The sequence below is a fragment of the Coenobita brevimanus genome, chromosome 73 (assembly GCF_032717465.1).
Source record: "Coenobita brevimanus isolate Jiangsu-jjx chromosome 73, ASM3271746v2, whole genome shotgun sequence".
Classification (NCBI taxonomy): domain Eukaryota; kingdom Metazoa; phylum Arthropoda; class Malacostraca; order Decapoda; family Coenobitidae; genus Coenobita; species Coenobita brevimanus.
In genome coordinates, this window is record NC_137026.1 from 34,171,899 (window position 1) to 34,183,307 (window position 11,409).

At 42.7% G+C, this 11,409-nt stretch overlaps 1 protein-coding gene across 1 annotated transcript in view; it reads left to right on the top strand.

Moving 5' to 3' along the window:
• The first annotated feature begins 4,478 nt into the window (after positions 1 to 4,478).
• Positions 4,479 to 11,409, top strand: part of LOC145407522 (uncharacterized) — a 57,714-nt gene continuing 50,783 nt past the window's right edge. Inside the window, exons 1-2 of the mRNA XM_080278446.1 lie at positions 4,479 to 4,624; positions 8,630 to 8,737. Of these exons, the coding sequence (XP_080134572.1) occupies positions 4,491 to 4,624; positions 8,630 to 8,737 (242 nt within the window). The 5' untranslated portion in view covers positions 4,479 to 4,490. The remainder of the gene's footprint in view (positions 4,625 to 8,629; positions 8,738 to 11,409) is intronic.

Genomic DNA, 11,409 nt, shown 5'->3' on the forward strand with positions numbered 1-11,409 from the left:
CTGAAAGCTCTATGAAACCCAATTCAGCGACATTGACAGAATTTCCCGCCAAAAGTACGAGGCGCTTCAACCAAATCACAGAAAACGGGGATACAGAAAACACTGGCACCTCCAATTCTTCTGAAAATAGTACCAAATCTTCTAAAAGTAAAGAAAATAAAGAAGGATATTCAGTAAAATCCTCTAATAAAGGATTCAAGTTTCCTGAAGGTGATGATGGATCGAGAGAAATCCAAAAAGAAAATGCAGAAAATGTCTATGAAAGTGACTTCGAATCTGCAGAGAGCTTAGATGGATCAAGAGAATCATTACTATTTATAAACATTCCAGCAAAACCCAGTGGAGGTTCAGAAAAGCCACTCAAATTCCCAAACATCGCAGACAGACCAACAGAAGCATCAAAGTCTCCGGAAAACACCACTGAAAATACGGACAAGCATGACGTAAAAGATTCTTCCTTGGACAGTATTGGAATATTACCCGATGCATCAAAATCTATAAAAAAATCCAATGAATATCTAGATGAACCCTTCCAAACAGAACTGAAATTTCTAGACAGCAAAGACAAGCCATCAGAATTACCAAAATCAGGAGACAGCGCCGGTGAAAGTCCAAAAACATCCAACAAGAGCGCATTTAAATTCCCAGACTGTGCAGATAGGCCACCAAGTACATTTAAATCTCCAAATTGTGCGGACAGGTCACCAGAACCATCACAATCTCAAGACAGCACATTCAGGGCTTCAGGAAAAAGGTCTGTTGACGCAAACAACTCCGATGATGGCGCAGGGAGCTTATGGGGGCCCTCAAGGTCTCAAGAAAGCGCAGGGAAAAATATCAAGATTCAAAACAGCCTCTTCAACTCTTCCTCCTTCCTTCGTCGCAGGTCGCTGGATTCACTCATGCAGTTCAGAAATCTTGATCGTAAACCACCTCGCCTCTCGTGGTAAGTACAGCGATTTTTTGAGATGCGGGAGCTTCACTAGGAGGGGCCCCGTCTGTCGGTCTCTCACTAATGATTTTCGGACACCACACGAAACCACCATCCCATACCACACCACCCAAATTACCCTCCCACACCACACCGTACCACACAAAACCACCCTTCCACACACCACACCACACCATTCCACACCAAATCACCCTCCTACACCACACCACACCACAAAAAATTACTATCCCACACCACTCCACACCAAATCACCCTCCCACACCGCACCACACACCACACCAAACCACCCTCCCACACCACACCACACCAGGGACATTGACTGCCGGCCCCGAAGCTCCCGTATCTCTTATTTTCACTCTTGTCTCTAAGCTGACTAACATTCCTAACCATTACATTTTAGTTCATAGACAGGAGTAATTAGACAGGAGGGTCGATTTGATTATAAATTTTTTTTATATATACTTTCTAACCTAACTCCTTTCACCTCTCTCTCTCTCTCTCTCTCTCTCTCTCTCTCTCTCTCTCTCTCTCTCTCTCTCTCTCAATTTTTGGCTAAGTGTAGTCAGACTGGATGATTGATTTGAGTATTACGTGTCTCTCTCTCTCTCTCTCTCTCTCTCTCTCTCTCTCTATCTCTCTATCTATCTATCTATCTATCAGCTCGTCTATCAGCATTACCATAATCTCTTCAACCCAGCTTGCTTTGCTCTCTCTCTCTCTCTCTCTCTCTCCCTCAACTCAGCTGATTGCAGGGGATTCGAGGGGCAATATGACTAGTAACCAAGGAGACTCATTTCCACCACATAAGGAAGGCGTGTAAGTGGGATAGTACGATAGTTTTGTGAAATGTTATGTAATATTATGACAAAATTACATAAAGCATTCGTTTACCTCTCTTTTTGTACCCAGAGAGAGAGAGAGAGACAGACAGAGAGAGACAGACAGACAGAACATGTGGAAAGCGAGATGGGTTGAAGATTAACGAGATTTGCTGAGAGAGAGAGAGAGAGAGAGAGAGAGAGAGAGAGAGAGAGAAGAAGAAGAAGAAGAAGAAGAAGAAGAAGAAGCAGAAGAAGGAAGAGGAGGACGAAGAAAGAAAGAGGAGAAAAACTCAACCCTAACTTACTCTAACCTCACCCAAACCCCACCACGACGTCACCACAACCTCACCACACCAACGCGCGAGACGGCAAAAAGAAGAAGGAGGAGGAGGAGGAGGAGGAGGAGGGAAAAACTCAAACCGAACCATCTAACCTCATCCATAACCTCACCACAACCCCATCACGTCACCACAACCTCATCACAACACCGCGGGAGACAGCCACCCCTTGCACATGCGCACAAGTGTCCCATATCGATTGAGACTACTAAATTATTCACCACTACGTCCGAATCCGGGAGAGAAAACGGTGAATAACATTTTTTTCAGGAGTGTATGGGTGAAAAACGGTGAGGTGTGAAATGGGGGTAGCCTAAATGAAAAATGTATTAATTTGTATATTGAAAAACTGTATGGAAAAAGTTCAGATTGCATTTTTATTTTCGGTTTCAAAGTTATGGTATGTTCTTCCCGGAAACGTCGACATATGTAACTTTATTAATTTCCAAAATGCATCGCCTCTCCTTACCATCATTTTCGGACACCTTAGCATCGATCATGGACGCTGTTAGGGGCAGTTACACCCCCAGACTTCCCCTCCATTAGTCCAATTAACATTTTTTTGCGAATTATTACACCTCTGGCAGCCCCGAAGTTAGGGGGGGGGCGCGAGAGGTATACACAGACACACACACGCACATATATACACACACACTCACACAGGTAGACTTGTACAGGTGAGCCAGTAGTCTGCAGCCAAGCGTAGTGTATACAGAGGTGTCAGAGCTACTTATACTTCTCACTTATACTTTTCCACTGCAGACTTTAAGATGGAAACTAGTGCCTATGTTTGTGTGACTATGAACTGTGCAATTTAGTCAAGGACCATGTGTGGGTGGTTAGAATTATTACACCTTTCTAGTTCCCTACTTTCCTTTTGCTTTCTTCGTCACTATGGTTTCGAATTCACGATTTTATGAACGCCGGATGAAAGACTGGTGCGTTGGTGAACATCTGAAAGTCTGTGTTATGTTTTTTTCGGTGTGGATTGAGGTGGATTTTAAGTGTCACCTTCTTGCAAGCGAGGTACGGTCTTGACGTAAATGTAGGTTGATCGATTAAAGTTTAAATGCCTTGCCAACCTTTGAAGTCTCGTCAAGTAGTGTAATTTACGTACAGAGGGACTTATTCTTGAAGTACTTCTGCACATCATGTAACCTGGGATCATCGCGAAATCAAACATATCATGCAATTCCCGTCGATTTTTTCTCACTTTTGCCGAAGTAGGTGATTCGATTTTTTTTTTTTTTTTTTTGAGTTCGTATCTATTCTTTAATGTCTCGTTGCTGTTGTTGTTGCTGCTTAACCCCAGTTTGTCTGGCCGAGCAGACCCGTCGACCACAGGTAGGCAACTGCTTCTGTGGGGCCTTCCTACAGGTACAGTGCGGTACATACACCGTGTATGGATCCAGCGTCCCCCTGTGGTAGACTGCGCCTCACCAGGGTCGGATCAGGGTCCCTCCCACGGTGAAAGCAGGGAAACATGAGGAGGTTTGGCTCCCGGGTGGACACCGCAGCCGCTCTACCCAGGGTGCACAGTGCAACCACATGTAGGCACCTCATCAGCCCCATGAAGTCTCGTGAAGTGACTCTGTGTAATGTCTGCACAAAGAAGTAAATTATTAAAGTAACTGTATAATGAGTAACTTGGGTGAATATGGAATTCGGTATGGCGTATTATATCCGTCGTGTTTCTCATATATATTTAGTTACAAGCCTTTTTCTCTCTAATATTAGTTTGTTAAAGCCGTCAGTATTTCTAAGATTTATTCGTATCGCAACCGCTGATTTTTTCTCTTTCAGTTTTGTTCGTGTTATAATCGATCTTCTTCAAAGTTGCATGGTAATCTGTTTCGATATTTGATAAAGAGTTAAAGTCAATTATTTTGGCATCAGATAATAAATATTTTAAATGTGTCCAGGGCCTTGCTATATTTATCATAATTTTTCGCAACAAGAAGTCTAAAAGCAGTATGAATAAATGCGAATACCTTTGAGCGTTTCTTCTTTAGCAGTTAATTATTTGTATTATTTTGTCGTTTATCTGGGCTGCATTTATTTTCACCATTCGTTTATAATACACTTTCTTTCGTGTGTTTGAGTTCCCTATGTGTCTTGCAGGATTAATGAGGCGTCTGTGCAGTAAACCATGAACATTCTAGAGGCCACCATGAGATATTTAAGAGGAATTGTGTATATATTAAAAGCCACCTTCTGAAAGCAATAGATTTAAAGTGGAAAATCATCTGAACACTATGCTGACAATTTTAACGCCAAAGAGACTGAAAATGGCAGTGGCTGTGTAGTGAAAAGGAGGGATAATAAGGGCGCAAGAACAGCAGGCGAGGCAGAAGAAGGCCACCCCCTACAGCAGGAAAAATGGTAGAACGCCGTGGAAGACGCGGTGACTCCCCCGGGTCGGTGAAGTCCCAGGGGTCGGACGGAACAGGGCTCAATGGGAGTCGAGGCTTCACTGGGCACTCTACACTACCGTCCTCCTCCTCTACTGAAGGGTAATTTAAGGGCAATATGGAGGTAATTTAAGGGCAATATAAGGGTAGTTTGTGGACATTATAAGGATATTTTAAGGGCAATATAAGGGTATTTTAAGGGTGTAATTAAGGGGAATCTAAGGTTAATCTTAATTCGAGGTTTCACTGGATATTCCACTCTATCGTCATCCTCCTCTACTGAAGGGTAATTTAAGGACAATTCAAGGGTTACTTAAGGGTATTTTAAGGGCAATTTAAGGGTAAAATTAAGGGGATTCTAAGGTTAACTTTAAGGGCAATATATACAGAGTCTCAGAGGAATGGCGGTCGAGATTCCACTAAACACTTTACCTTACCATCACCTTCCTCTGCTGAAGGGTAATTTAAGGAAAATTTACGGGCAATTTAAGGTTATTTTAAGGACTATTTACAAGTAATTTAAGGGCATTTTAAGGACAAAATAAGGGTAATTTAAGGGCAATATAAGGGCAATTTAAGGACATTTTAAGGATATTTTCAGGGCAATTTTAGGGAAGGAGTGAAGATGGCGGGGGGGGTTAAAGACGAGTAATAAAAGAGTCTCAGGGATACTTAAGTTTTTTCTTGGATAAGTTTTGGAACCAGAAATAAGGCGCAAACTGTCAAGTGTTAAGGGATGGTATGGACTTAAGTTATTAATGTTTTCTTAAGTATATGAGGGAGGGAGGCGTGGAAAAGGGAGGGAAGGAGGGGGAGGCCAAGGATGAGATGGAGGGATGGAGTGGAGAGATATATGAGGGAGGGGGGTGTGAGCTGGGAGCGGGGCAATGAAATGGCGGGGGACAGGGCGACATGGAGGCGATATGTTTGTGGCCACCCCTTACGGGATTAAGGCGTCTGGCAATAGACAGATAGATAGATAGGCGTAGAAAGTCACGAAGAAGTGGCGACAGAGAGACTTGGAGATATTTAAGAGACCTTCGATATTCTCTGGGATTTTAGTATAAGGCGAGAGATTGTATGGCTCTGTGTGTTGGAGGGAGGGCAGCTTGATGTGGCAGGAGAGGGAGTGGTTGTGTGTGGTGATCGGCAAGAAGTAGAGAAGTAAAGTAGAAAAGTAGAGTTACAATTAGAAAAGGAAAGTAGAGGTAGAAATGTAAAGTAAAAAAGTAGAGGTAGAAATGTAAAGTAGAAAAGTAGTAGAAATGTAAGGTAGAAAAGTAGAAGCAGAAATTTAAACTAGAAAAGTAGAGGTAGAAATGTAAAGTAGAAAAGTAGAAGTAGAAATGTAAAGTATTTTTGTCACAGTAAGAAAAAGGCAAAAAAATGGTCATTGCTCTACAGGAGTTTTGTCTTTTAGCCTCTCTCTCTCTCTCTCTCTCTCTCTCTCTCTCTCACGGTGATAGATATAGACAGATTGATAGACAGACAGACAAACAGACAGAGAGCTAAATAGATAGATAGATAGACAGAGTGATAGATAAACAGATAGGCAGATAGACAGATTGCAAGATAGACAGATACAGTGATAGATAAACAGATAGGCAGATAGATAGATTGCAAGATAGATAGATAGAGTGATAGATAAACAGATAGGCAGATAGATAGATTGCAAGATAGACAGACTTACTGATGGATGGACAAATGGATGGATGGATAGACAGACAGATAGATAAACAGAGACAGGCAGGCAGGCAGATAGATAGACAAATAGATACACAATCCTGAATATAAACTTAATATTATTGTTGAAATCTCTGGTCAGGATATTATGGATAAGATTAGATAGATAGACTGATAGATAAATAGATAGACTGATAGATAAATAAATAGACTGGTAGATAGATACTGACTGATAGATAAATGGATAGACAGATAATAGATATACTGATAAACTGATAGAAAAATAGACAGACTGATAGATAAAGAGACTGACTGACAGATAGATTGGTAGATAGATACAGTGTGCTTTGATGGCTTCGATAGATAGAAGATGAGGATGTGTGTTTATTAAATCCAGTATTATTGAATTGATTTTTGGCTCACGATAGATTTGCTGTCTACCAATGATGAGATAGACAGGAAGACAGATAGATAGATAGATGCAGAGAGAGAGAGAGACAGACAGACAGACAGACAGACAGACAGAGGTACTGACACTGTTGCCCCACCTATTGTTTTTGGATGGGTAGATAGATAGATAGATAGATAGATAGATAGGTACTCACAGTGTTGGTCCACGTGTGGTTGTTGTTGTTGTTGTTGTTGTTGTTGTAGTGGTTCTTGCTTCACGTAGGCATGATCGCGATGAAAGTAGGTGCCTGTGAAAAGAAAGAGAATAATATATAAAGAGAGAGAGAGAGAGAGAGAGAGAAAATCGCAACTGAGGAATACTAGAGAATGACTGATAGATAAATAATAATAGATAAAGTAAGAGAGAGAGAGAGAGAGAGAGAGAGAGAGAGAGACTATGCGACAAACAGAACACGATTTTCATTATCCAGCCAGAAGTATAAGAAAAATGATTGTTTACTTGTCAAATGCGTCTCCTTGGTTACTAGTCAAATCAACCTTCCAGTCTGACTACACCTGGCCATCAACTGAACTGAAGTAGGGATGAGTCTTCTTGGTTACTAGTCAAATCAGCTGTATATCAATGCCACCACGTGAAGGCGTCTGTCTGTCTGCCTGTCTCTGTCTCTCTCTCTCTCTGATCTATACCTGCCTAGCATCTCCGAGAACTAGGATGAACCAGTTTCTCTCTCTCTCTCTCTCTCTCTCTCTGATCTATACCTGCCTAGCATCTCCGAGAACTAGGCTGAACTAGTTTCTCTCTCTCTCTCTCTCTCTCTCTCTCTCTCTCTCTCTCTCTCTCTCTCTCTCTCAAAATCACCCCTTCACTATCTCAAAAATCTTTCTTTATATCCAGATTAAGACTTTTGCCAGACTTTCTCCACCCCGACCCTTTGCATGTTAGCCTTTTCAGTTCTAATCAGCTAAATTTTCGTACATCCCTACAACTCGATCTCTGTCTGCATCCCTTAACTTCGTTTCTTGGTAGTTTGTTTGTTGCTTATGTTGTTTATTTGTGTTGTTCTGTGAGAGACGTGGATAGTCAGTAACTATTTTTACTTACTAATTATACACACACACACACACACACACACACACACACACACACACACACACAGATAGACAGATACAAAAGTGTTAGATACGAAGACGACCTCATACAGAATATAGAAAGATAGACACAGACTGAAAGACAGACAGATAGATATCTAGATAGACAGACAGCTAGATAGATAGATACATTGACTGACAGATAGATAGATGGACAGGTAGATAGATTTAGTGTAAAAAGCTAAAGTTTCATATAAAGACAATATTCTTAATTTTTGACAGGGAAAATTGGAGTGTAAATACCGTAGACTTTACTCTCTTTTTTTTCCCAGAAGCTGTGGTTGTTTTCTTTGTTTTTTGTTTTTCTTTTTTTTTCTTTAACCATGAGGCATAATTAATCTTGTAATTAATTTTGAAAGGGGAGGGAGATTCCTTAACTTCATGGAATAAAGGAAGATTTGTTGTGTGTGTGTGTGTGTGTGTGTGTGTGTGTGTGTGTGTGTGTGAACGTCTATAATCCTGATATATATATAAAATCATCATCATCATCATCATCATCAACACCAAAATCTTCTCCCTCTTTCTTCGCTCACTATCTTACTCTCTCACTCACTTTCTCACTCTCTTTCAGACCTCTCCCCCTTTCTCCTTAACATCCCTCACTCTCTCACTCTCTAACTCTCTTTCAAACCTATACCCTCTTTGTCTCTCCTTAACATCCCTATCTCACTCTCTCTAACTCTCTTTCAAACCTCTCCCCGTCTCTCCTTGACACCCCTCACTATCTCACTCTCTCTCACTCTCTTTCAAACCTCTCCCCCTCTCTCCTTGACACCCCTCACTATCTCACTCTCACTCTCTTCCAAACCTCTCCCCCTCTCTCCTTGACACCCCTCACTATCTCACTCTCTCACTTTCTTTCAGCCTGGGGTCAGCCTCTTCCCTGGACCAGACAACACGTTCGCTAGGATCCCGTGGCTCTCTGTGTGACGAAGCTGCTGATGATTGTGATAATATTAACGTGGTGGTCAGGTAAGTTGATTAATTTTGGCACAGGTGAGAGGGGAAGGGAGAGGGGAGGGAAGGGGAAGAGGAGAAGAGAGGGGAGGGGGAGGGGAGGGAGAAGGGAAGGGAGGAAAGATGGCTGTGACAATATTAACGTGGTGGTCAGGTAAGTTTATTAATTTTTGCACAGGTGAGAGGGGAGAGAGGGGAAGGGAGAGGGGAGGGAAGGAGAGGGGAGAAGAGAGGGGAGGGGGAGGGGAGGGAGAAGGGAAGGGAGGAAAGATGGCTGTGACAATATAAACGTGGTGGTCAGGTAAGTTTATTAATTTTGGCACAGGTGAGAGGGGAGAGAGGGGAAGGGAGAGGGGAGGGGAGGGGAAGAGGAGAAGAGAGGGGAGGGGGAGGGGAGGGAGAAGGGAAGGGAGGAAAGATGGCTGTGATAATATTAACGTGGTGGTCAGGTGAGTTGATTAATTTTTGCACAGGTGAGGGGAGAGAGAGGGGAAGGGAGAGGGGAAGGAAGGGGAAGAGGAGAAGAGAGGGGATTGGGAGGGGAGGGAGAAGGGAAGGGAGGAAAGATGGCTGTGACAATATAAACGTGGTGGTCAGGTAAGCTGATTAATTTTTGCACAGGTGAGGGGGAGAGAGGGGAGGGAGGGAAGGGGAGAGAGGGGAGAAGAAGGAGGAGAGATGGCTGTGATAATATTAACGTGGTGGTCAGGTAAGGAGTTGATTAAATTTTGCACAGGTGAGGGGGTAGGGAGGGGAGGAAAGGGGAGTGGAGAAGGGGAAAGAGGGGAGGGGAGAAGGGGGAGCTAAATCCATCAACCCCCACAGCTATACCACCACTGACAGCTAAAAAAAATCGAGGTCACAGAAGCTAAAAAAGGCTGGTGCTGATCGTCCTAGGAAAAAAAAGGGGGGTAATATTGTAGGCTTAAGTTAATGGTATAGGGACGCTGTTTGATTTGGAGGATGATCTAGGGTTACTGAAGGAGATAGATAGATTGAGTGAGAGAGAGAGCGAGAGAGAGAGAGAGAGAGAAAGGTCGACTATGACGCACGTACGAGAAAATTAAAACTTATCTTTCGCAATTCAAGAGAGAGAGAGAGAGAGAGAGAGAGAAGGTCAGATAAGGTCAGACTGCAGACTTCTAGGAAAATGCATTGCAATTGAATAGGCTAACCTTTGCAATACTCCTTTCACCTTAACTTGGCCCAGGTTTTCGTCCTTTTGCAGCTTATTGCACGTACATTATTGATCAAGGACAGTGTTGTGGCTCTAGCTTCTTGCCACTTCTTCGTGACTAGCATCATATTCTAGTGCTATGTTATTTTGGAAGAAAGGTGTTCAAGATGGAGAGATGGCAATTTTAGGACAAGTTAGAGTGAAAAGAGTGAAGCACTGGTCTCTCTCTCTCTCTCTCTCTCTCTCTCTCTCTCTCTCTCTCTCTCTAACTCAAGAATGCAAAGGCGTAGTAACTCCCATATACTAATACCAACGTCCTGAGTAACTGTAGAGATTTTTGCAAGAAACGGGGTAACTTTCTCACATTTGCCTTAAATTTTCTCTCCTCCTACCCTACTTCTCCTCTTGCTCATACTCTTTCTCCTCCTCCTCCTCCTCCTCCTCTTCCTCTTGTATTTCTTTCTTCCTCTTGTCTTCAATCTGTTCACCTTCCTACCCCTCTCCAATTTTTCACATCTTCTATTCTTTCATATCTTTCTCTCTTTTTCCACTGATTTCTCTCTTTCTCCTCTTCCTTCCTCTTCGTCTCCCTCCTCTGAATTCACCCCTTCCTCCTCCTCTTCTATTCTTCTTCTTCTCCTCTTCCTCTTACCCGTTTTAAGTCTCTATCTCTTCTTGCCTCTCCTCTTCCTTCTTCTCTACTTCCTCTTACCTCATTTCTCCCTCTTCGTCTTCCTTTAATTCTCATTCCTCTTCCGTTTCTAATTCCTCTTCTTCTCTTCCTCTTACTCATTTTAAGTCTCTCTGTGTTCCTTCTTGCTTCTCCTCTTCCTTCTTTTCTTCTTCCTCCTTTCCTCCTCCCTTACTTCACTCTCTTCCACTTCCTTTAATTCGTATTCCTCTTCCGGTCCTTATTCCTCTTCTCCTCTTCCTCTTATTCACTCTAGTCTGTGTCTCTTCCTGCTTCTCCTCTTCCTTCTTCTCTACTTCCTCCTCCTTCACTTCCCCCTCTTCCTCTTCCTTTACCTCGTACTCTTCTGTTTATTATTCCTCTTCTCCTCTTCCAAGTTTTTCTGTGTCTCTTCCTGCTTCTCCTCTTCCTTCTCTATTTCTTCTTTTCTTCCCCCCTCACTTCACCCTCTTCCTCTTCTTCTTTTCCTCTTTCTTCCTCTTGCTCCTCTTCTTCTTTTCCTCTTTCTTCCTCTTCCTCCTCTTCTTCTTTTCCTCTTTCTTCCTCTTCCTCCTCTTCTCTTCCTCCTTCCTCCTCCTCTTCTTACCCTCCATTATAATACTTAAGCTCTGAGTTACTGACGAGGTTTTGCGTGAAAGGGAGCAACTTCTCTCTCTCTCTCTCTCTCTCTCTCTCTCTCTCTCTCTCTCTCTCTCTCTCTCTCTCTCTCTCTCTCTCTCGACCTGAATTAGAAATGAAAGCTATAAGAGAAATACTTTAGCGAGATGGAGAATGAGAGACTGACGAGAAGAGTGTATTTGAGATGGATGGAATGATGGA